The 26,686-nt window shown below is 39.9% G+C and overlaps 2 protein-coding genes, 1 long non-coding RNA gene and 1 pseudogene across 7 annotated transcripts; 3 read left to right on the forward strand and 1 right to left on the reverse strand.

Moving 5' to 3' along the window:
* Positions 1-604: 604 nt before the first annotated feature.
* Positions 605-8,338, forward strand: LOC116314763 (interleukin-1 receptor type 2). Of its 3 annotated transcripts, none has more exons than XM_031732894.2 (10): positions 605-1,330; positions 3,362-3,473; positions 4,533-4,791; positions 5,183-5,351; positions 5,492-5,669; positions 6,031-6,120; positions 6,214-6,279; positions 6,412-6,547; positions 7,095-7,240; positions 7,414-8,338. In XM_031732894.2, the coding sequence occupies exons 2-10, from the start codon at positions 3,389-3,391 to the stop codon at positions 7,557-7,559; spliced, it is 1,275 nt and encodes a 424-aa protein (XP_031588754.1). In that variant the 5' UTR covers positions 605-1,330; positions 3,362-3,388; the 3' UTR covers positions 7,560-8,338. The 3 variants fall into 3 exon arrangements, with proteins under 3 accessions (XP_031588754.1, XP_031588752.1, XP_031588753.1); XM_031732892.2 differs by having other exon boundaries at positions 3,380-3,473; XM_031732893.2 differs by lacking the exon at positions 605-1,330 and having other exon boundaries at positions 3,030-3,473.
* Positions 4,646-19,539, reverse strand: LOC120433624. The gene is made up of 5 exons (XR_005608671.1): positions 19,498-19,539; positions 7,394-7,503; positions 6,446-6,530; positions 5,366-5,598; positions 4,646-4,779 (listed from the first exon to the last, which is right to left on the reverse strand). It is a non-coding gene; the product is annotated as an uncharacterized LOC120433624 (long non-coding RNA).
* Positions 15,770-15,888, forward strand: LOC116314810 (annotated as a pseudogene).
* On the forward strand, positions 16,414-26,264 carry LOC116314761 (interleukin-1 receptor type 2-like). Of its 3 annotated transcripts, none has more exons than XR_005608669.1 (11): positions 16,414-16,540; positions 16,664-16,741; positions 18,953-19,205; positions 21,139-21,331; positions 21,780-21,948; positions 23,953-24,015; positions 24,288-24,420; positions 24,524-24,678; positions 25,354-25,498; positions 25,885-26,007; positions 26,123-26,264. XR_005608669.1 is itself a non-coding variant. In XM_031732887.2 (10 exons), the coding sequence occupies exons 2-9, from the start codon at positions 16,666-16,668 to the stop codon at positions 25,458-25,460; spliced, it is 1,149 nt and encodes a 382-aa protein (XP_031588747.2). In that variant the 5' UTR covers positions 16,414-16,540; positions 16,664-16,665; the 3' UTR covers positions 25,461-25,498; positions 25,885-26,264. The 3 variants fall into 3 exon arrangements, 1 of the variants encoding a protein (XP_031588747.2); XR_005608670.1 differs by having other exon boundaries at positions 25,885-25,924; positions 26,123-26,259; XM_031732887.2 differs by having other exon boundaries at positions 25,885-26,264.
* The last annotated feature ends 422 nt before the right edge of the window (positions 26,265-26,686 follow it).

Consider the following 26,686-nt stretch of genomic DNA (forward strand, 5'->3'; position numbering starts at 1 on the left):
CCTGGCTGATTGTCTGAGGTATCCACCTCTGAGCTAGATTATTCTCTCAAAATACATAATATAAATAAAAAGTAGTACTTTATATCAGTGCCACACTGTTAAGCATTAATAATGTATTAGCGAGTACTTTATTCAGCATTTATATATCATTATGCCTCCTCAGTATGCCATTTATAAAAAACAGATATATTTATCCATCTGTTACTGTTACACTTTGTACAGCCATGAGTGCTACTACATCACTGCTAGTAATAATCATAATCATAGTCATAATAATATATCTGTATTTATAAATGGCATACTGAGGAGTAATGATATATAAATGATGAATGAAGTAGTTGCAAATGTCTTTAGATCCCTCGAAGAAAAGCTTATGTTTCTTATAATAAGAACATTGAAATCCAGAATTCCAGTTATTTTATGACTAAAGGTTTAGATCCCAAATGAGTAACAGTTTCAGCTATGCTAACATTAAATGATTGATCATGTCGACATCAGCAAAACTGCTGCTCCTTTCATTTCTGCTTAATGAAATGTCAAATGCTGCCTGCTTATGTGAAGGTGTGCACGTTCACATACTGTAGAAGGTGTCGCCAGAGCAGGTGAGCTGTCCTACTCCACCAGTTTAATCACAACTGTGAGTAAACAAATTGCCTTATTGTGTCCGAATTGCTTAGAGCTCGTCCATCGAGTGGTAAGAAAGCAGAAAGGCTTGGGTGGAAAAAAGTAGTCCTTTAAATGACAGCTTTTCGATTTACACAATTTAAAAAAATAATTTCAGAACCACAATGAAAGTACAAACCCCTATTATAACGGGGGTGGCTAAAGGCAGCTCAATATCTCAACAGGAGGAACTGCCTGCATGGCTCCACACAGCATTGCTGGCTGTGAGTACATTGTGACGTTCGTGATGATGTGTGTTCATGTGTTAAAACAAACAGAGATGTCCATGCAGACAAAAGCAGCAGCTCGTTCCAGTGAGCGCCTGCTGTAAACAGATGTAAGACAAGAATGCTGCCTTTAGACTCAGGAAACTGTTTGGAAATCATTATAGGTCTTTTCTCATAGTGGATCTGAGTAGGTTTGTGTATATACTGTGTGTTTTGGAGACACCAGACTTGAGTGGTGAGCTGTGCATCACACTGCATTACATTGGGAAACCTGAGAAATTTCCACCTCAGAGGGGTGGGAACATTGAAAAGAGACTGCAGGTTTCCCCTGAGCCAATAGGAAACTGATCATTTGCTGCTTCAGTCCATGCTGTCACCACATCTACCTGTCACCAGTGTCACACTGCCAGGACCACCACCGCCACGCTCGCCTTTACACCGTGAGTATACTGCATTGCTGTGTATGTTATTACAGGAAAGTAAGGTTAAGTACACATGTGCGACGTATTTATATGTACACACATATGGTTGCTTATATAACAATACTGCCTAACTATTATATATAGTATATTTTAACAATAATATGCTTGTTATGTGCTAATAAGTACTGAAAATTCCATATTTTATTCTGTTTTTTATATTTGCAAGCATTTACACTCCCATGCAGGGCTTTACTGTCACAGCATGGTTACTTTAAATATTTCCTTTCTTGCACAAATGTTTAAATCTAGTTAGTTTACAACAAATCGAGACTTTAGAGTTTATCCAAAACTACTAAAATAAAATATTTGTATGGGTGCACTGTAGGGAAAAAAATGTAAATGTTTCTATCTCAGACCGACAGTTCTACTGAATCACAACAATGAAGACGTGCATACTTTTTTTATCCTAAAAAAGTGATTTTCACAATAAATGCAAAGGCATCCACAACTTAATGTCGAATTAAGTCGCCATCATTGTGTTAACAATGTGAGATATATTTTTGAAGTGGAGGTCAAATGCTCTAGTTTCGGCGTAGACTGTGTACTGTGAATACAAAAGGTTCATTTAATTATGAAATATTGAGCTTATCATAAGAACACATGTAGTATTTATAATATAATAAACTGAAAACTGAAGGAAACTACATATAGCACTGTAAGCTTAATATGGGTTTGGCAGTAGCAGTAAAAAAAAATGGTCATAATAAATGAGTTATAAAATTGTTCTCGGCTTTAATCGAAACTCTTAATCCTGGAAAATGTGTCAGTGCATTGTGACTCGTGTATCTATATTCATTTACAACAATGGCACTCCCACACTTTATGGGCCTTCCTTTTAATGACACATGGAAGATTTCAGCGTGGAAAAGACTTATCACATGCGCATGTGTGTGGCACTCGTGTGTGTGTGTGTGTGTGTGTGTGTGTAAGAGAGAGCAAGAAAATGTTCACTTCTGTCAGCTGATCCTTGTAATCGGAGGAGAAAACAGAAGCGAAAATTCACTTGTTTCCACGGAAACAAAACTATGGAAATCTTGCCTAACAAAATGCATTTAAATACAATACGGAAAACTTTGAAAGTACATTATATACTACTATATGTGTGCAAATAGTATACAGTAAACGGACTATATCCAGAAAAAATTAAATACAAGTAGACCTTACACTAACGTTATTATGTAGCACTTTTATATGCCCTTAAATCACAGGTGTCAAACTCCAGGCCTCGAGGGCCGGTGTCCTGCAGGTATTAGATGTGTCCTTGATCCAACACAGCTGATTCAAATGGCTAAATTACCTCCTCAACATGAAATTCTCCAGAGGCCTGGTAATGAACTGATCATGTGATTCAGGTGTGTTGACCCAGGGTGAGATCTAAAAGCTGCAGGACACCGACCCTCGAGGCCTGGAGTTTCCCACCACTGCCTTAAATGAATATTTATTGTTGACTGAATATGCAATATATTACCAAATTGTTGCCCTGATCTTAATAAAAATCACTATAGGTTACACCTGTCCTCACTACTAGTTTAGGTCTTTAGTATTAGAATAAATAGTACACATTTTAATACTACATTCCTATTCCAGTTACTATTGTTATTCATTTTACTGACCTATGATGTGAGTGACTTTAGAAGGTTTAATATGAGTCATCCCATGTGGTGCCATTGGTAAACTCCCTAATTTTGACTCTAGAACGTGGGGGCGAGATGAAGTGGATTGCCAGCATTTTGATGACGATCTGCTGATGTCACAACCAGTACAATCTGAAAAGAGTTTGCATAAAAGCCGATTTGGTTAAAGCTTTATGAGCAGACAGCATTTAAAATACCTCAGTAGCCCAGTGTTTAGAGGCTCCTGTACGGATAACATTTGAAGTTTTTCCTCTGTTATTTTTCTGAGCTTTAATGCCCATTGTTTTATCCTCTCTGGGTTATTTTTCTCTTAAGCCTTTTCTTAAACGTTTTGCTGGTGGATGTTTTATTTCAGACGTTTGTCTCCCTGCAGACTGCCATCATGGTCTTTTTGCCATTAACATGTGCTGTGGTCATCATCAGCTGCGTTTATGGAAGACCTCCATTACCTCCTTTGCCAACGAAAGGTGAGCTTGCAGCAGCTACACTACACACACTGCATACTGTAAGAGGCAGTAGTATACATCACAGAGAGAATGCGTTGTGATCATTACAGTATTATAGTGGGTTGATCTTGCTTTTTAGACCGATATCTTACTACAGCAGACTCCATGATCATCACCCAGTCTACATATGTTTACATGTAGATGCTAGGGAGCGATCTATCTAAAAACCTCATCCCAAGGCCTACAGGTACAGCCCTTACCAAATTTATTAGAACGAGAAAACACAAAGAAGGCTGTCAAAAAGTTCTTTAAAACTAAAAATTATAGTTATTTATTTGGCAAATCATTAGGTACGGCATCTTCATCAAAAAATAATAATGTGCTTTTTTGTAAAACTGTAAAAAAAAAAAATCTGATAATTATATTCTACAATTGAAAAATAGAATTTGGATCTCAGAGCTTGATCATAGTGGTTGCTTAACCATTACAGAAACATAAAAAGTGTTACTGTAATGGTTAAGCAAGACCAACCTTACACCGGGTGGTGGTCTAATAAATGTTGAGCATTGTAGGTGGTGTGTTGGAGGGACTGAAAGGGGTTTTTGCTAATACCGACTTAATGCTCATGTGACAGTGTGACTGTCTTGTGAGAATCACACTTTATGAGTTGCACTGTTGCATGTGTCGTTTCTAATTACTACATGGAACTAATATGTACTATAAGGTACTAATTTTGACGTCAGCTGTTACTGAAGTTTGCTCATATCAGCAAATGGGATGGCACTTACTGATGTCTGTTGCACTAAAACTGAAATGTTAAATGTTAAAAAATAGTCAGAGCTGAAAACAATCTTAAAAAGGTCAGCCACTTTTAGAATGAAGATTTCTTGGTTACCTTGGTAACAATAAACAAATACATACATAGAATTTTAATAGAAGATACTGGGATCATCAAAGTATTCTTCTAATCATTGGTATTGAATTTCTTCATCAGTGCATCCCTAGTCAATAAACTTTGCTGTTCCGAGAAAATGCACATCTTTACACAGTTACTAATTTTGAGTGATGCTTTTGTTGCAGATGGCTGCTACCTGGTCAATCCAGAGGTGGGGATATTCAGAGTGGAGGGTGAAGCAGTTATCCTCTCTTTCCCAATGTTCGGGCGTGCTCTTGAAGTACGCAACATTGCCCCCCCAACCGCCGAGTACTCCATCACCAAGGACAATGAGACGGAGGGCACAAACTATCAGGCTGAAGGCCGTGTTCAGCAGCAGGATAACCAGCTGTGGCTCCTCCCAGCTCTGGCTTCAGACTCAGGGGAATATACCTGCACATACAGGTAGTTAACCAGAGTCAAGAGAAATGATCTCTCCAAGTAACAAGACCATTCATTCCACAGGCGATGCTGGTGAAACTAGCAAAAGCTGATATGTAATCTGATAGGAACAAATGACAACATTGTTTAGTTTTTATGTCCAACACTTAAACATGCAATGATTACCTAAAATAAAAGTATTATTTTTCACATTTACATTTTTACATTTTTACTTGCTGTTTTGTTAGAAATTAAATGGAAAACCGCCCTCCCTCCAACTTACAGGCAGGGTGGCTACAAAGCAACATATCAGAAACTAGCAGAAAGTATGTTTCTTTTTATACTTTCTTCTCCGGATTGAAACTTTCAAACTGGAGAAAACTTTGTCACTTGTAACACTTTTTTTTGTTTCCAGAAATGAGACCTACTGCGTAACTGGAAGTATCAAGCTGCACGTGTACGAGCCCACTTCAGTAGACATGAAAAAGCTGACGTATGAAGTGAGAGCCGCAGTGGGAGAGAAGCTTGAATTGGACTGTCCAATCAAGTTCAACAACATGGACAGCGTGATAGAGTGGTACAAGGTGAGTGAACAAACCTGTCGGCGCTTGGCAAGGAACTTTCTGCCTGATGCGTTTGAAAGTCTTATTTTTTACACTCTTTTAAGGTAATAGGCTAAGGCTGGTAGTGATGAGTCATTTAACCACATGCTGGCTTCTTGCAGGACTCCAACACCACTGCTCCTCCACCAGGCAAAGCAGGGTCCTTCCAACAGAACACAGGCAAACTGATGATCCCAGCTGTGAAGCGAGCCCATGCAGGCATCTACACCTGCAAGCACAGTGTCCGCATTAACAGCCAGCAGTACAAAGTCAGCAGAGTCATTCTTCTCCATGTGCAAGGTTTGTGACCTGCAAAGTCATGCATGTGCTGAGAAATGTGGGTTAAATAACAGTTTTTATCTATAACATAGTTATTACTGCATATATAGTTTTAGATAGTTTATATAGTTTTAAATAACCAATCACTATAGTTTTATGATAATGTGCAACGGTAAAGTACTCTACAATAAAGATCATCAATTTGCGTCTTTACAACTAGAGCATTGCTGTGCACTGCCCTCTACTGGCCCACTACGGACATAGCATGGGCTTAACCGAGCCGCACAGAGAACTCCATTAAACACATTAATGATTATTACTGTGCCAAATAGTCCACTGTTGTTATTATTTAAGGAGCCGTTTGTTTGGATGTGTCTTCCAGGCCCTGATCCTGAGATCACAACCAAATCCACTGTGCCTAACTTCTCCGTGACCTCTGACCCTGGGTTAATCAGCACCAGCACTGTCAACAGTGAGTTTTTTAATATATATATATTTGTAAATTTGATTAATTCAAATTCCCCAGAGGGACTGTTCATGAAGAAATCCCTTGTTTATGTTTTAGCTCCAATAGTTCAGCCACCTGTGATTGTTTCACCACTAAATGGGACCATTTTTGAAAGTCCACATGGTAAGTGATAAAACTTTTTAGTCCTAAAATAAATAATAATGATATAACCTCATTCTTAAATAAACATACAGCCAAACAGACTGTAAATATATATTAAATGTCTCATTTAGATTTGCCTCTGACTTTCTTTAGGTTCAGGACTGGAACTGTTCTGTAAGGTGCTCACCGAATGTCAAACAGCAGATTCTACTGAGGTCACATGGTTGGTAAACAGCCAGACAGTGGAGTCATCGTACCTTGACAAGCGTGCTCTGCAGGGGGGAAGAAGGTAATTTTTGATTTTGTCTGCACTGGTTCTAAAATTACATGTAAACTTTATCTAACTTAAATGTAAGTATTATTACGAGTTCAACTGATGCTACTTTGAATGATTTTAGCTTCTTGGATTTTGACTGCAGGTTAGAGAATAAATGGATGTAACCATTATGAGAAAAATTGCAAAAGAAAATTCAAATGAAAGGCCAACAGACAAACATGTGTATGTGCATGCTAAAGATAAGCCCTGTGCTCCAGGGTCAGAGTGCTCTTCCAAACCCACTTTGCAATCATGCCCATTTCCAACATAACCTTTTGCGCTCCTACAGGATCTGGTCTTTAAAAAACTGTGATGGTGTCTTGCCACTTCCTCTCAGACAAGTTAAATAACACATTTCTGAGAGGTTGTTATGGATATTTTTCAGTATTGAAATAATCTACTACCAGTATGGTGTTGCTAACAGCTCTGACTCTAATGATTACTCTTTATGTGTAATCATTAGAGACACGCCTCGTTCACAGCATTAAAAACAGATGGCTGCTTGTCTTGATGTTTCCAGGGTTACCAGGGTGTCCAAAGGCTGCCAGATTGAGTTGAGGCTAATTGTCGAAGCAATAACAGAAGAAGACGAGAAGTCGGAGTTTAAATGTGTCACTCAGAACAAAGGAGGAAGACGAGAAGTTGTTGCTCAGCTTCGAGTAGAAGGTGAGCTGTTCTTCACATCAGGCTGCGAACTCGCGCAAAATTGACGACACACACAAAGTGTTAAGTTATATTTTTGTCTTTTTTTTGTTGAGACCACCTCAACAAACCAAAGACAGGACAACTAAACCTTAATATGTAAAAACACTAATCTACCTTTGCGTCTCTGTCTACAGACTCCACCTTTACATGGGTGGTTGTGGCTGCAGGGGCTGTGATCGCATTCCTCACAGTGGTCTCTGTGTTTCTCTACGTCCTCTTCAAACCTAGAAGGAAAAAGAACATGGATTACTTTCTGGCTCGGCAGAGCAGCACCTTCTAGCTCTGACGCTGTGCGCGCTCCCTCATCAGAGACCTCCTTTTAAACGTTACATTTTACATCAAATTGTTTTTGTTATGCATTATTTCCGTGTGATATCCAGGAGCAGCACCACATCTTTTTTAGGGTTGTCCATAAAATCCACTGCTAAAGGCTGCTAATCAGCAAATGAATAACTTTATGTTTGTCAATGACGTTATAGTTTTCGGTGGGGATTTACTGGAATGAATGAAACAAATACCTCTCTGACACTCACAGATGAACAATGGTTTTTTTTGTAAGGTTGGAAGCATGTAATAGATGAGCTGTTGTTTTCTAGTTCTTTTACACCGATTCAAGACATGAAATCCAATTTAAGATAACACGCCAGATGTTTGAGATACACACTGGCATCATTGATGCTTTGACACATTTGGATAATGATATATCAAGAAAATGAGTGGAATTTTAACTATTTCCCACCAAAACTGTATTAATGTGTTTGTTCTGATTCAGTTGGCTTCAATTCCTTTTTCCGCAAAGTGTCAAGCATCATGTCCCAGATTTCAGGTCCATCAAAAACACCTTCCTTAATTTTGGTTTCCGTTTTCTCAGGACTAAACTTATTTCTTAAATGCTGAAGTGCTGTTTCTGTCCAGTTATCCTCATTGTCCAATGCTTGGAACATCATCAAATTTGGTATGGGTGAAAAAATTCCAGTAGCAAAATGCTTGTTTACCGGTGTTATTGATGTGTTTATACTGTGTATGTGTTAAAAAGTGCAATAAATGTTCTCAGGGAAGCATCGTGTTCAGTTGAAGAGCTTAATTTTCAAACTTTCATATCTACACATTTAAATGGCAAAACTGACTTGACCTATGTCAAGTATGTTACACATTTTTGTTTATCATATCCATCCATTGCCATGCCTCAAAATGCCTGTGTCTATCTTTTGAAGGGGTGAAACAGAAACTTGCACCATTTCATCGAGATTTTAAGATGCAATATTTGCAAGTGCCATCCATCCATCCATCCATCCATCCATCCATCCATCCATCCATCCATCCATCTTCTTTCGCTTATCCAGGGCCAGCAGAGAAGCCCAGACCTCCCTCTCCCCAGCCACCTCCTCCACCTTGTCTGGGAACACCAAGGCGTTCCCAGACAAGCCAAGAGATATAATCTCTCCAGCGTGTCCTGGGTCTGCCCCGGGGCCTCCTCCCGGTGGGACATGCCCGGAAGGCCTCACCCAGGAGGCATCCTTGTCAGATGCCCGAACCACCTCAACTGACTCCTTTCGATGTGGAGGAGCAGTGGCTCTACTCTGAGCCCCTCCCGGATGGCTGAACTTCTCACCCTATCTCTAAGGGAGAGGCCAGCCACCCATTTCTGCCACTTGTATCTGCGATCTCGTTCTTTCGGTCACTACCCACAGCTTGTGACCATAGGTGAGGGTAGGGACGTAGATCGACCGGTAAATTGAGAGCTTCGCTTTTACACAGCTCTCTTTACCACAACAGACCGATACAGCTTCCGCATCACTGCAGCCACAGCACCAATCCGTCTGTCGATCTCCCGCTCCCTTCTCCCGTCACTCGTGAACAAGACCCCGAGATACTTAAACTCTTCCATATTTGCAAGTGGTTTAATTTAATTCAAAAACAAAAATACATCAGATAAAATATAATTTTACCTTAAGCATTTAAGTTAATTTAAAAACATTTAATGCAGGCAGGACGATGATGCCTCAGTGAAAGAAGGACCTGGGTTCAAACCCTCTGCCTGGCCAGAGCTTTTCCTTGCCTGCTCTCACCATGCCTGTATGGGTTACTGCTGGGTACTCTGGTGTCTCCCATCATTCAAAGACTTGCTTCTTTTTAAGATTAACAGGTGATTCTAAATTGGCTGCAGGTATGAATGATTACCTGGCTCTACCTGCAACTGACTTGACACTTGGGATAAATTCCAGGCTGGAAAAGTGGAAGAAAATGGATGGATGAAATTTAATATATTCCAACAATTCTGTATTTGTGAGTTGTACTGGTGGCAGAGGGGTTAACACTGTTGCCTCAAAGCCTTTTGAATAGGTATTCTGGTTTCCTCATGTAGTCATACTACACTTGTTCTCCTGCGCTCAAACCATTAGGGTACAAATAAGTACCTCCTATCGAGAGTTCAATATTATAGGGTACTCCGATTGAAAGACTAAAAGTACGTTTTCTAAAGGTGGTTGTGGAAGAGTCACAACCAGGGAAAACTGGGACCTGTATATTTACATAGAAAAGACGCAGAAAAGAATAAATATAACAAAGCCAAACTAACTTGGATGGTGCTTGAATTAACAAGGTAACACCATAGTCAGTATATACTTATGAATAAACTGTGTTTTTATTGACAGATCTTACACTTACATGTATAATAAGAACATCTTTACAACATCACAGTCTCCTTGAGACACCCTGCCTACCAGTCATTAAGCAGGAATCGTGACACAGAGCTGAAGGCAAACATACAAAAACATCTCACGGGAACTGTCTTTCACCAGTTATTGTACAGTATCTCTCTGCGTTATTTGATGCAAATATTGTCAGAAATTCATGTATTAACAATAACCTCTTCCAGATACGTACAACTACAGAGATATTACTAAAATTCTATCATATTGGTAAAAAGATTTTTTTTTATTTGTTTTTTGGCCTTTAGCCTTTATTGGATAGAGACAGTGTGGATAGACAGGAAAGTGGGGAGACAGAGAGAGGAAGACATGCAGCAAAGGGCCATGGGTCGGACCGCAACCCGGGCCTACTGCTCTCTGGCCATATGGTCACCTGCTCACTCACTGAGCTAAACCAGCACTAAATGGTCAATGAATTTAAAAGGTAAAGGATCTATATTTTTAGACTTTGTGGTGATGTACCTGTGGTCTGATTGGGGTATCAGAGGTACAGCTGCAGAGGAGTGCCTCGTTTTCTGCAGAGTAAACATGATTCATCTGCAGCGCACAAGAAGATTTAAACATGTCTGAGTACCACAGAGGCCTACAAAAACAAGGCCATGGAAACAGTAACCTAATTTTAAAACCACATCCTTATTTCACATACTGTTTCACATACATCCAGCAAAGGGCCGATACAGACAAACACCGCCACACCAACATCTAACTGCCTGACTGACTTTGGACTGTAACAGGGGAAAGCACACAGACACAGAGAGAAACACGCAGTCCACACAGAAAGTTCTCGATTCATCCTCTCACCAGAAAACAGGCTAAGAAAGCGCTCAAAGTGCAGCAGGACCATTAAAAATCAAAGTTTAGCATCAATTGGAACACATCTAATGGCTAAAGCTCGACTTTCATGTTTGTCAGGGTTTCTCATGTCAGGCCGACTCCCCGTGCAGCCACAAGAGGGCTCACTGTGACTGTCATAACACGCAGAAATGTGGGAGGCAGACACACTCAGGCTGCTGAAACCACTTAATGTGACAGAAAACGGCACACAACAGATACACAATAACGATTCTGGTGACACCTCTGTGTACTGGGGACGCCCAGGCGTCACCTCTGTATAACTACACTTTATGTTTACACTGGTTTTTTTGGAAGAAATGCTATTTAATCAAGAGCCTTTAGTCTGATTAACATTGTGTATTTTTTTTGTTACTTTATTTAAATACTGACAGTCAGGATTGTTTGACTTAATACCCACCAGGGCCCATGCCTCTGTTATTGTTGATAATACTGATTAAGGATCATTTATATATCTACTATAAACTGTTTTCATTTTCTGATCTTATTGTTGTTAGATTGTAATCCATCCATCTATTCGCTTCCGCTTATCCTTTTTCAGGGGCGCTGGAGCCTATCCCAGCTGTCTTAGGGCAAGAGGTTGGGTACACCCTGGACAGGCCACCAGTCTGTCGCAGGGCTAACACGTAGACTATGGGAGGAGGCCAGAGTACCCAAGAAGAACCCATGCAAACACAGGGAGAATATGCAAAATCCATCCCGGCCTGATGGTGGAATTGAACTCAGGACCTTCTTGCTGTGCGGCAACAATGCTAACCACTGTGCCACCCGTAATGATAAAATTTAGTCTTTTATGGGCTCCTAAGATCCTCCTTTGTTAGAGGCATGTGATGGGTTGAACTTCCAACTGCCACAAAAGTAAAAGGACGACCGATTCTAAGATGAAAGCTTCTAAGCTGAGTAACAGAACAGCTTAGAATCTGCATGTTACACATTTGTGGAGTTCTGCACTGATACGTTTCTTGGCTTTCTAAGTGCTCTGATTGCACCTTCTGTCAGGTGATGTTTCACCTGCTCATGGTGATGGGTTGTGAGCCATCATCATGAGCAGTTGTCTCAGCTGGTCCTCGTGTTGTCTCAGCTGGTTTGACTGGCTCAAGTTCATGAAACTTGCACAGGCCGAATGGCGACCACTTTCCAAGATATGAGTCTTGACCACATTGATTGTACATTACCCAAGCACACCTCTCCTATTACTTCCCAACCCAGATTGCAGCGTTGTGTGGTCTATCGAGCTGACCTGAACTACAGACTTCTGTGCAGCTTGTGCTGATGACAGCAACATGAGATGGATTTTCTTCCTCCCTGCCATTCTCTTCTGATGGTGAAGCAGCCTGAGCTCCGTCAGCATCAGGACCAGGATGCATAGCTGTATCATGATAACTGCTATAGCACCCAGAGCACTTCACAGATGACCTGCGATCTTAAGCCATGTGAGAACTTTAAGCACAGTATTTGAAACATATGCCCTTTTGTTTGATGAAGGCTTTTCTTTCATCCAGAGATTTGTTTCTGAATGACCTACACTATTAGTTTTATTTTGGAGAGGATGTGGCTTTGTGTAACAGGCAGGTCTTGCTAGGGTCATCTGTAATGGACGAAACTGTCACGGCTGCGACGCAGACGTGTTGGGTTATGAGTGAGGGCCCAAGATGCAGGCACTGCTGATGTGATCGAGCTTTATTGTGGAGAGGGACATACAACAAAAGGTGAGAGCAGAACTAAGAATTAAACAACAAACCAGAACACAAGGAGACGGAGAGCAGAGGTACATGAAGCATAGAGGAACTCGGGGAGAAAACGCAGACGAACCAGCAACATACAGGAAAAAACACAGGGCTCAAATACACAAAGGAGTAATCAGGGAATGAGAAACAGGAGGGAGACACAGCTGGGGTAAGATGGGCATAACGAGACATGGGGAAGCAAAACTAGACACACTAATGTAGGACTGGGACTATCAAAATAAAACAGGAAACGAGACGATTCACATAGACGCAGACTTGACACCGAACTAAAAGGGACACATGGATAAAACCTAAGAAGAAGAAATCACAGAACAAAGAACTAGAGCACTAGAAATACAGAGAAAGAAACCTAAACACTAGTGATGGCCAAATGAAGCTTTCCTGAAGCATTGAAGCTTGTATTGAAAAACGGTTCATTACTCGAAGCTTTTCAACACAGTCCTCTCTGGTGACATCTTGTGTCCAAAAATATGAAGAGCAGCTTGAATCCACAAAATAAAACCAACTGCTTCATAATGATAGCCCACTCTACAGAGTGGAACTCTGTCTCATATTGGGCTGCTGTTGTGTTGCTTTGAACGCGTATTTTTTGGTGTTTAAAAAATGTAGCTTATTTGTTTAATAAATAGTTTTGCCCAGTAAACTTTCCTTGTGTGAACATGTACCATGGTTTGGTCTTTATTTGCTTGTGACTTCTTGATGTTGGTAAATACAATAAATGAAAAATACCACGTTACATATAACATACATATAATAATGCACATTATGCAGTATGCTTCTGCTGTGAGGTCCTGCCTCCATGTACTTATGCAATTAATCGCTAGACGGGTATATTTAGAAATAATATTATATTAGGGAAATTTTCCTTTACATAATTTTGACCAGGGGGTAGAAATGATTGTGAAATGGAAAGGGAAAATGCTTATGAACTTGCAAATTAAAACCATGATGCATTTAAGGAAACCCTTTTTCATTTTTATTTAAGAAGAGAATTTGTCCCACTGTGCGATGGCCGAACCTCTTCCTTTTCGTGGAGATAATTTCTCCTGCTTTAAGGAAAATCCCTTCACATGGCACTGAAGAGGCTGGAGTGCAGAAAAACCGGTAGAGATGCAGTTATGCAGTCTACCTGGGCCCCACAAACTATCAGCTGAAGGGATTAAATAAATTAAATTGCGGCACATTTTGTAGACTAACGTTTTAAGATTATTTTTTAAAATAAAATATATCTTTTTATAACATTAAATGTTACGAGTCAAATGGAAGTTTTTCTAAAGTTATTTAATGATATTTATATTATGAAAAGCAGATTTTTGACATTTTAAGTTTTTCCCGTTTTCATATAAAATAAACACGCGCAAAACAAAAGCAAACAGCCAGAACACAAAGCTGGAAAACCCACCGACCAAAATCAACTCAAAATACTCCCACACAACAGAACCAAATCTCTCAGTAGCATGATCAGTGGTTCGCTATCTGTCACCATCAAAACACTCCACAAATCCCGCGAATGATTCACTTCCTTCCATTTGAATCAGGTACCGAAGCAGTTACGTGCGTAATGAAGCTTCGGACGTCACTGGTCACGTGACTTTTGCCAAACGAAGCAAGCCTCGACACAGTGCTTCTGAACCAGTGTGTTGTTTTTTTCGACACACGCTCCGGAGCGTCAGCTTCAAGCGGGCCATCACTACTAAACACTAATAGTGAAAATCAAACATCAAATCAGAACACAAGTCATTTACAGCAAAGAAATCATAGAACAATAATAATAACAACAAACAAAACACTGGACCGTGACAGAAACATCTGTTCTGTGCACTCCACTTTGTTGGTGTTGAAATTCTTCACTGGTTTTGTCACTGTTTTAGAGATACCTTGGGTTGTTTCAAGCAAACCTCTTAGTTCACACAGTTTAGAGTTGTCTTAAGTTAAACATAGTTAAACCAGGTCCAGTGAAGACACAGGATCACAGTAAGATTTACTGTACCTTAATATATTCTCACCGACATCTTGGTGAAAACTGGGAATAATACAAATAAACAGCACAAAACAATCAACATCTGCGTTTTTTAACTCTCAGATTAACTGTAGCTACTAGCTTGTACACTACCCTTTGCTTGTTCACCGTCGTGAATTAACCTCTAAACAAAACACTTTCATATTTGAAAGAGTGAGTTCAGCAAATGGTCAGCATGGTTACACTGATTTTCTCAAAATGGGAAGTGATGAAATTTTTTGGACAGGAAGTGATGTCATCACAAGTTTACCCAGACAAATAAAGTTACTTTTAAGTAAAACTAAGGTAAACGATCCAATTCTTCTAGACTTTAAAAAAACCCACAATTATCAAGATGTATTAAACACAAAAAACATTCTCAAATAATTGCCTATAGAGCAGCACAGCCTTAGACAACAGTAGGATTGTAGATCAATTAAACTGACAGCTTTAGGGTCACCTGACGGTGTAAACATACAATAATGGACAGTTGTATTCATCCAAACTAAACTCCTCTCAACTGCTTCATACTGCAAACCAGCTTCAAACCACCCCGGTGCAAGCTGGAGGCCACCACTTGAAGAGCCCAAGAAAACAACAACATCTGCAAGAAGCAGACACTCTCTGGTCCTTGCCTGTGGCAACAAATTCCTGCATTCCTTAAAAGTTATGAACAGATTCTTTGACAAAGGTGGTCTCTGCTAGGACTGCCTTTTATCAAGTATAGAAGACCGTTTGAATTTTTGCTGGCAATGTTAACCAAGCTCTCACTGCAGTTGTGCAGGGACCAGAAACAACTAAAGCTAAACACATACTACAGGCAGTTACAGCACACAGTTTTGCCTCGTGCTATTCTTCAGGTATGCTGGCATGTGATTGGAGAAACAAATATTTACAAAGAGTTCCATTTATCAAACTTAAAACACATCGGATTGGGTGCTTTTGATTGGGGTCCCCTTGGAACCCAAAACATTTGGATTTTTAAAGCACTAATCAAAGTAGAAATGGAAAGCAATGATGTGACATTATTAGGAACAAACTGACTGACAATACTTCAGCGGTCTGTGTTAACCCCAGTCGCCAGGATGAGGGTTAAAATAATAAGTAAAGCAGGTTTTTTTTCTCCAATGCTGACAGAGTTAGGCAGTCACTGACTGCAGTGGAAAAGTGCTGATAACTGGCTTACGGCCATACCACCCTGAACACGCCCGAGCTCGTCTGATCTTGGAAGCTAAGCAGGGTTGGGCTTTGTTAGTACTTGAATGGGAGACTGCCTGGGAATACCAGGTGCTGTAAGGTTAGGGGTGGCTGTGGCTCAGGTGGTAGAGCAGATCAGCTACTGGTTGGAAGGTCAGGTGACACGGTGGTTCAATCTTTGGCTTCCCCAGTCTGCAAGCCAAATATTCTTGGGCAAGATATTAACCCCAAGTTGCCCTCCGATGCGGTCATCGGAGTGTGAACGTTTATTAGTTTGCACTTGAGTTTAGAAGTGCTTGTATGAATGGGTGAATGAGGCATGTTGTATACAGCGCTTTGAGTACTGCGGGAGAGTAGAAAAGCGCTATATAAGAATCAGTCCATTTACCGCTGGAGACTTGGAGACTGTATTTTTCAATTTACACTTGAAACTTTCTCTCTCAGCTGCACTGCAGTTGTGGAGACTTTGCATTGTTAGTTTCAGTCTGCTTTTCTTTACAAGACAGTTTCCTTCTTCCAGTAACGCTTAAAATTGCGAAGTTCTGTTCCTGCTCAAAGAGCATTATGTAGCATTTGAGGTTTATATAAACAACTCCTCAAACGCAAGAGCGCAAGTCATTCATGAGGAATGAGGAGGAGGGAAGCTAGATTGTGAGAGAACAAGAAAGGGAGAAGCAAGCAGAGGAAAAATCTGAGGCAGAGTAAAGTTTGGTCGTTCACTTCTGCTGATCATTGCTGGATTTTAAAGGCTCTGGTAAGTTGTTGCTTCCACTGCCTAAAATTTTCCAGTTGTTACCTGATTTCCATTTTTTGCTGTTTATATATTTTCTAGCATGAACGCTGAGTTGTACATGTTGTGTATCTGTGTGTTTTTCAGCCATGGACTTAAGTCTAGTCCTGGTAAGCTTTGTGTTTTTCTTCAGGCTGTGTGGAAAATGTAGAGGATCTGAAGAGGGTGAGTTGAGTAACACTGTTTTACACAATACACACACACACACACACACACACACACACACACACACACACCAGCACACTGCACACACACCTGCACACACACTTTTACACACACACACACACACACACACACACACACACACACACACACACAGCATGATTTTTATGAGCTACCTTATGGAGCTGCTGGTCAAATGTTGGAAAAGTACAACCACTAAAAGGAAATGTTAACTGTACACTAAAAATTCAAAGTATTTTGATGAGTGATGTTTTTTCTAATCCATGATTAGAAAAAAGAAAACTGATCCTAGGTGAAGGGCCAGAACAAGTGCAATTCAATAGACTTTCATGGAAAAGTCAACATTGGACCAAGTTACCGAGGAGTTAAAGTGGATGACATGGATGATGTTCCAGCACCTTCAGTTAAATAATAATTCAATCTGACACACAGATTAAAGTATATTACTGTGGAGTTAAGTTTTTAGTGTCCTGCAGCTTGGCGTTGTTTCTGGTGATAGCATGGACATACTTATAAGAACGGTTATAAGAAAATAATGACATCCCACGAACCACTCTGTGCATTCATAGTCCACATGACGACTGGTCTTAAATGGATTAACTTTGTGTATTTTCCAGGGAGAGAAAACAAATTTATTACTATGTATATTTAAGGTGATCATGGTGATTTCACTGAAATCCGGCCACCTTTCCATGCTCCTTGTCCCAGCCTACACCCCCTCAGGCTGAAAACAAGGCCCATATTCAAGACTAATAAGACATGGCCTGAACTCTTGCCCAACTCCAAGAATGCTTTGCACTAGCTACATGGCATTGATTTGCATATCAGAACATAGAAATGTCAGATGTCAGATGTCCACAAACTCCTCAGAGCTTGTGATGCTTGCTTCAAGTCAGGTGACACGGCCCTGTACAGCACCGCCACAGCTGAACTGAAGGTAGGCATCAGAGATGCTAAATGTGTTTACACCAAGACAATGGAGGACAGCTTCACAGACCACGATGCAAGGTGAGTATGGCACCTCAAAGCTACCACGTGTTCCAACACAGATGCCTCACTGGAGGAAAGGAGTACAATCGACTCTTTGCCCAGTTTGACAAGAACACACCTGTCCTGAGCACAGCAACAACACCCACACCTGATGCACACACTATGGGCCTCTCTGTGCAGGGATATAAAGCACTCCAGGTGCTAAGGTCAGTAAACAGTGGAAGGCTGCTAGCCCTGATGGAATACCTGGGAGGTCCTGAAGGTGTGCTCCAATCAACGAACGTCTGTCTTTACATTTATCTTTAATTTAGCAAAAGCCAACCACTCAGTGAGCCACTATTATCCAAGTTCTTACAAAGCCTGCTGTGGACTGTCTGAATAATTTCAAAGCTGTTACGCTCACTAATAATGTAGTGTTTTGAAGTGTTTGATAGACTGCCAATGAGGCAAATTAAAATTGACCTTTGTCCCACTTTTGACCCTACATCAGTTTCCATACATCTCAAACAGGTAAACAGGGGACACTGTTACGATCCCTCGCGACCTCGTACCAGTTAATCTAAAACAGAATGGGAAATATGTACCAATGCTCTTCATCCATTATATTTCAACATTCAACATCATCTTTCCAGATATTTTGATCTTACTGGATTTCCACACTCTCACTTGCACCTGGATCAAAGATTTTCTTACAAACTCACAAAGTCAAGCTTGCTCTCCACCTTTCCTCCACCATGTCATGTGTGTGTAATGTGGCTCTTTTGGCTTCAGTCTTGGTGACCTCTAGCTGGAGAAATTTGTGGCCGAGTGTCAAGCATCTACAATGAAAATTAGCACCTCAAACATTGAGGCCATTGTTCTCAGTAAGAAAATGGTGCACTGCTGACTCTGGATCAGGCACAAATTTCAACCCAGCTGGAAGAGTTTAAATATCTCAGGATTTTGTTCATGAGGAGACAGCGGAACGGGAGATCAGCTGAAGGATTGATGCAGTGTCAGCAATGATGTGGACACTGTTGGAGACAGTGGTTTGTTTAGACTGCTGCCCCCGTGACCCAGACCCACATTAGTGGTAGAAAATATATGGGCGGATGGATGTATAGATGGATGAACATTATCTTTGACTTTGAAATGTTTGATTTCTCAGCATTAAAATGTTAAATAACTTTTTTTCTCTATTCCACACTTCCATGTATGTTGCAGAGAACTGTACTGACCACAAACTCCAGTTTGAGTGGGTTTTCTCTGTTCCTGGAGATGTGGCTATGCTGAGAAGCACACTGGTCTCCTCAGACGTCTTTGACTTCAAAACTGTCCCGTACAACATCACGTGGTACAACTCAGTGTCGGGCCAAGAAATCAGCAGTCAGGCTGGTCACATCCTGGTGCACGAGGACACCCTGTGGTTTCTAAAAGTAACCATGAATGACAGTGGGGATTATGTGACCATACTGAGGTAGGAAGCACTAGCGTCATGGTTCTGGGCCTTGGACCCAGTATTTTGAGTTTCCTGTGTTTTTGTGATTGTTTTACAATTTAATGATGATATTTAGGTTCCGCTAGTCTTGAGTCTGTTCTTTTCAAGTTCCCGAGTTCCCAGTTTAGTTTCTTGTCTGTTAGGTTCCTCTTGTGTCTTGGTCACTTTCCCTTTGTTGCCTGTAAGTGTCTGTTGTGTTATCTGTGTTTACGTCTCTTTCCTTCTGTGTCCCTCTCACTCAACACCTTTGTCATGTCTGTGTTCACCTTACCCGTTTCCACGTTCTCCTCCTTGTGGTTGTCTCACCAGTCTGTCTGTGTCCTTGTGTGGGTCTCAGTCTGCATGCCACTTCCTGTTTTATTTTGATGGTCCCTTGTCTCATTGTGTTCAGTTTTGCTTCCCCTGTCTCGTTGTGTTTAATTTGTTCCTGCTGTGCTCCCATGTGTTATCACTTTCCTTATCACCTTTTTGTGTATGTATTGTTTCAGTCTTCTCTTGTCCCTCCTCCGAGTCTCTGCTCACCTCCTCATTCGTCTCATTGTGTTTCATGGTTTCAAGGTTTCCTAGTAGTTTTCACCAGTTTAGGTTATTTCTGCATGCTGGTTTTTCCTTATGTTATATCCTGGTGTTCAGCCCAAAATAAACGGCTCGCTATTTGTTCCTAAGTTCACATTTTCCTGTGTTGTCTGCACATGGGTCCGCACCTCACCTCACATGATCTTCACCCGCAGATCTTGAAATATTAGAAAATAATAGAAAACAGTAAATTACACAACCGATGTGACTGCTTAGTTTTGATTATGAGAACTCGTGCAAGAATTTTGTACACGAAAAATCAATACTGTTAAAAAAGCAAGAGCTACATGCAAAAATATGTAACTCAATTTCAATATAACCTGAAAGATTCTATTATACTATACAGCGGTCCCTCGCTGTTACGCAGTTCACCTTTCGCGGATTTTTTTGTGCAATTTTGCATGCTTTTTAAAATTTTGTACAGCGCATTGTGTTCTGGATCCTGATTGGCTGTAGACCATTGTGAATCAATCTTGTGCCATGTCTCCTGTACAGTACAGAATGCATGCAGCTTGTCAAATTTACATAAATCTTCGATCGCTAGCAGTGTGACTCTGAAGTGCTGTATGTAAGTTTTCTCCCCAACAAACACAACAATGTCGATGAAAATTTTTGCACTGTCAAAGGCTCCTGCGGGTGCCTTTGGTTTCATTCTATAATACTGGACTTATTTTTCTACAAAGGTTTGTGTTTGAGTGTTTAAACAAGAGAGAAAAGCGTGAAAATGTTTCCGCCTGTCTGAGAAAAGTGTATAAAGCGTGTAGTGAGGGGTTTTACAGCCTTAAAACACTATAATAATTGTAAAAAAAATAAAGTTGGCTACTTCCTGGATTTCACCTATCACGGGTTATTTTTAGAACGTAACTCCCGCGATAAACGAGGGACCACTGTATTCTATTTCAGAAGCCTAAAATAAATATAGGTGGTGAACTAGAGACACGATTCTCTGGGGGTTGTGACTAAACAATTAGTGAACTAAACCAATCTAATAAGAATCCAGTATAACCTATTTTAATATTTAGCCTGTAATGTAAGGCAAACATATTGATAGTATTAAAGTTAGATGGCTTTTCCACTACACTGAATTTATATTTAAATGCTGCACTTAAAGTATACATGCATACATGCCCATTACCATACTTTCCAGCTTAGATGTCTTGATATCTACTATAGCAGGTAATAAAGATTTTACACATCATTTCAGATTTATGCAAATTTAAAGCACTTTTTAATTGTCATTTGAGTTTGAGGGTCAAAAATCCCCCTCACTGCTAAGACTAGTGTGCCTAATTATCCATTCATTCATAATATTTCTAATTTTCTAATTTTCCAACAGGACTCCTTCCCACTGCTATAGACAGGCCTGCCGACTGGTGGTGGAGGAAAGACTTCCAGGAGAATGTGGAATGCCAAGGAAAGCTGAGCAGCTACTTACAAAAGGAGTGACTGACAACCTGAGCTGCCCTCTGAGGAACGAAATGAATAAGCTGAACAGCTACAACATCTCTTCCTCCATCAAGTGGTACAGAGTGAGTTCTCCAGAATTCTTGAGTGCTGGCATGAAACTTAATGGTTTTAATGGAGAGAGTGCACAGTAGCTGCAACCTCAACTATTTACTACCACTATTTCAACTTCCATCAATACCAGGAATGTATTGAAACTCTGACACCAGTGTTTAAAATCTACAATTTGACTGAAAGCAGATCCCAGTATCCATGTGTTTTTTGTTGGTATATTTTCATCTTTTGTGCAACTGCAACTGTTTTGAACTTTCACATTTTAAAAGTACTTACTCAAAAGATCAATATCATCCTGCTATCAATAGTAGAAATGTAGTTGGCAATCGCCTAGTGGCACTCAAATGGGATCCCAGCGGCTGTAAACTCACCAACTGCACTGTTTATCATAATTTTGAACAGATACTTGTCTTTTGTTTTGTGAATTTGAAAACAAGACCCATTTGTTTCTCCTTCTAGGGTTGTGACCCCATAGAGGATGGGACAGGCGGCTATGAGTATTGGGGCACCAGACTGAAAATTATCAGTGTGGAACTTCAACACAAAGGCACCTATACCTGTACTCTGACATTCACTCTGGGTGGAATCAAAGGGTCTGTATCAGAGTCTATTAAAGCAGAGGTCAAAGGTGAGATAGTAGAAACAGAAAATGACTGCAGCAGTTTCTTTGTCCATATGTAAAGGTGATTTTTCTAATAACAGTGATGACACAGTAAACATTGTTTAAATTCTTACCATTGTTGCTGCCGCCATTGTTTTTTCTATGGAACATAGCATGGGGCAAATTGGTTTACAAGACAAAATAGCAAAATCAACAACTTGCCAATGACACGTCATTAGCTAAGAAGCATACCGTGAGTAATTACCCTTTCTGAAACTTGTACTGAGTATTTCGAGTAGTATGAACCAAAATGTTAGCTGAACCGATAAACACATCTTTACTAGGGTCAGAGCATTTCCCCCAGGACTCAGAGTTTCTGCAATCACGTGCATTAAACCTCCTTAGCCCAACATGAGAGAGCCATCCACCATCCAGACATCTAGAAGGGAGTCTGTTTATGGGGGTCCAGGTGGTCAGTGATCTTGTGATGGCTTAGGTTTGCTTACTGTAAACTGCATAGTGGAAAATATCATTCCTTTCCAACATATCTTTGTGATTGTCCAACCTCTACTGTAGACTACTGTACTAGAGATGGCACGATACCACTTTTTTATGTCCGATACCGATATCATAAATTTGGATATCTGCCGATACGATATAAATCCAATATAGCGTATTTTATAATCAATAAAACGTTTTGTTTAATATCTTGCTACATTTTTTATAAGTTCATACTCAAGTTTAAAAAAAGAAAACAAAACTAAAGCTATTCTGTTATACCTGTATACAAAAAATACACTGCACCCAAAATATTTCATAGTTCAGCAACACTGATCAATCTAACAAACTTAAACCTACTCCATCCTTCCTTTTCTGGTATTTTAAAGAGTATTTAGCGGAAATATTAAGCAACCTAACAAACAGGGTTGCCAATTCCCAGCAAAAAAAAAACAAAAAACAAAAAAAAAAAAAATAGGGAACCACCCCTCACCCTCCACCTCATAATGCTTAATTGACGTAATAAACTTTAATTTAATGCATGTGTAAAAAAAAAAAAAATGCACAGAAATCAATAATTTTCCCACAATAATTAAATAGATTCAACATCTTTCTTGAACAGAATTGCAGACTGCACACATGGTACCTTCCCAAAGGAAAAAGTACCACAGCTTACTAGGTTATAAATTTGACTTAATAGTTCCTATATACAATAATGGATTTCTATACATTTTACATCTGATGAAAACTTGTGTAAGATTCAGATATTTATTTATTAAAAGCTAGACATGAGAATAAGAAAGAAAAGTATGTCTTTGTGCCCCCTTTTCCCTGTTAATGCCCTATCTGGCCCCCTGGCAAAACTTTGCTAGATCCGCCCCTGCACAGTTACCAGCCGTCAGCTACGTAGAAAAGGATCCTGGTGTAGAAAGTAATATTAAATAAATTCTAACAACAGCTTATCACACTTAAACGCGCTGCTGTTGTTTATCCGCTGGTTTCCTCTTTCTGGCGCAAAGTGGGCGATAAACAAACAAGAGAGACGGACTCGCGACAGAAAAGCCGATCAGCTGATCATTGATCAGTTTCATGAAGTAGCGGCAGGAGAGGGAGGGAGAGGCAGTCGCTCCATATATAGGTTGTTAAGCTTAACGTGGGAATGCTTTACAAACATTCAGAGATGAACTTACACACTTGCTTTACTTCTCTGGGATAACTTTCTGGGAGATGAAATGCCGGTTTGGTAGCGAGGCTCCAAATGCTCAACCAGACCTCCGACAGGTCTCCCACGCCACAGCCGCTCTATCATGTGAGGCATATTCCTCCCACCTGCTAAGGTTATGAGCTTAGTTACGTCATGTCGCAAGTTTTGTGGGGTGTGTTGTGATTTTTGTGATATTTGATGGATCGGATTCCTTTTTTTGTTTTTCTCTGATATCCGATCCAGTAATTTAGGTCAGTATCAGACCGATAGGTAATATCGGATCGGTCCATCTCTATACTGTACACGGTATTTGATGTTTTCTATTTCAGAGAGTTACTCTTTGGTTCCACAAGTGCATGAACCCTCCAATGATGTAATCAAAGCACAGAGAGGTAAGTCTTCTAATCTATGATATTCTGAGAAATTTAATTTAATATTTAATAAATTTAATATTTATGCATCTCAGGCTTCATTTAGGCCAACATGTGTTGAAAGTCAAAGACTTCTTCTTTAATTTTTTCCATAGTGCAGGGAGAGTCCATATTTTAGGATGAACATAACAATGAATATAAAAATGTTTCAATAAATAAATTTTTTGGTTGATAGAGCTTAAAGAAATACAGTTTAATATATATACTGAGTTACTGTTTGTGCATGTTTTCAGGGTACAACTTCAGTAAAAGGTGCCTGGTGTTTGTGCCGGGTGTCGGGAAGCCTTCTGCTTATCTTTATTGGTTGGACAAAGATGGATTCATTGAGACAAACACCTCTCACCGTGTCCACATGTTAGAACAGCGGTCAGTACCTTAAATCTCCATCAATTTGTTTTATGTGGTAACTTTTGAGACTGTTGACACTTTTGGGAATTTTTGAACCATCTCATCTGATTGTCCTCAACAGTTTGCTGCCCCAAGATGGCTCCAGTAAAGGTGCGTGGTTAGAGACCTGGCTGATATTTTCTGAGCTGAAGGAGGAGGACTTCTACATAAACTACACCTGCCGTGCGTACAGTGACAGGGGCTTTCCTGAAGCATATTTCAGTCTGCAACCAGCAGGTAAAAACATTATATCTCACCTTACTTTGCTTACTAACCTTGAGGACTAGTGTATTTTCTCACAATCAGTTAATCAGGTAATCTTTTCTCTAAAATATAAAAAAGAAAGAAGTCAAACTGACTGGTCAGTAGGTGGTGATTTCTCTTATCAAACAGAGCTTTAGAGCATCTTAGGACTGTTACCATGACGATGTACCCCAGTAAGAAGTGAACCACCTTTGTAACAGTGAAAAAAAAAAAAAATTGAGCTTAGTGAAGTTACCTCACTAAGCTATTAACTTCTTTCATTCATGTAGACCAGTTGTATACAATTTCACATGGGATAATTTTATTACCATGACGACAGATGTTCAAGGTAAACAAACTCCCAGTCAGACTAATCCCAGGTCTCAGCACAACAGCATTTAATATTCAATCTTTTAACTACAAAATATTAAAGGAGTCTATATCTAAAACATTATCTGTATAAGATATTTATGAATTGTTACAAACATGCATGAATGACAGATTAAATTGGAGGCAATTTAATTAGAATTAGTTAAAGTGACAGAAATGTGACTGTATAAGAGTTATGATTATTATTTAGGCTTTTTATTTATTTAGCTTATTTCATTATATTTTTAAGATTCAATCACTGTTTTGACATTTAATTATCTTGGTTGTTCATCTCCACAGATTCAAACATCATCGTTGTGATTGGATCTGTACTCGGTGGTGTGATGGTTGTCCTTATTATCACTTTCATTGTCTACTATATTTCTAAGATCAATGGTGTGCTGTGACTCAGACTAGCATTCCCAGTCCTCTTTATCAAACACGGGTAAGTTCAGCTGGATAATTATTAATGTGCTGCTTTATACATCTTAAAATTATAATGATAGTAACGATATTGTGAGTTTATATTAAATACTGTGCTCCACAATGGGATAGGATGTGACCAATGCTTTAACCTTACTTTATAAAATACACAATAACCCCACACTCATGTGCTGGTGTCCTGACACTTCCTCTCAGACCGCTTGAATAACACTTTTCTGAGAGGTTGTTATTAATATTTGATCCAATGGTATTAAAACATGTCACCAAGCTTAAATGTCTGTCTTAATCCACTACCATTATGGTGGTGCTAACAGCTCTGACTCTGCTATATACTCCTCTGTGACACGCCTCGTTCACACAGACAGCTGTTTGTCTCGATGTTTCCAGGGTTACCAGGGTGTCCAAAGGCTGCCAGATTGAGTTGAGGGTAATTGTTGACGCAATAACAGAAGAAGACGAGATGCGGGAGTTAAAATGTGTCACTCAGAACAAAGGAGGAAGACGAGAAGTGTTAAGTTATATTTTTTGTCTTTTGTTTGTTGAGACCACCTCAACAAACCAAAGACAGGACAACCAAACCTTGATATGTAAAAACACTAATCTACCTTTGCGTCTCTGTCTACAGACTCCACCTTTACATGGGCGGTTGTGGCTGCAGGGGCTGTGACCTCATTCCTCACAGTGGTCTCTGTGTTTCTCTACGTCCTCTTCAAACCTAGAAGGAAAAAGAACATGGATTACTTTCTGGCTCGGCAGAGCAGCACCTTCTAGCTCTGATGCTGTGCACGCTCCCTCATCAGAGACCTCCTTTTAAACGTTACCTTTTACATCAAATTGTTTTTGTTATGCATTATTTCCGTGTGATATCCAGGAGCAGCACCACGTCTTTTTTAGAGTCGCCTGTAAAATCCACTGCTAAAGGCTGCTAATCAGCAAATGAATAACTTTATGTTTGTTATTGATGTTATAGTTTGCAGTGGGGATTTACTGGAATGAATGAAACACTGACATCACTGATGTTTTGACACATTTGGATAATGATATGTCAAGACAATGAGTGGAAGTTTAACTATTTCCCACCAAAACTGTATTAATGTGCTTATTTTGAAAACAAACCTGAAGATGATACACGCTGTGTTCCAGCAGATTTCTGTCAATTTAGCTCAAATAAGGTCAGCGTTCTCAAAAA

This window comes from Oreochromis aureus, linkage group 16, assembly GCF_013358895.1.
Source record: "Oreochromis aureus strain Israel breed Guangdong linkage group 16, ZZ_aureus, whole genome shotgun sequence".
Taxonomy (NCBI): Eukaryota; Metazoa; Chordata; class Actinopteri; order Cichliformes; family Cichlidae; genus Oreochromis; species Oreochromis aureus.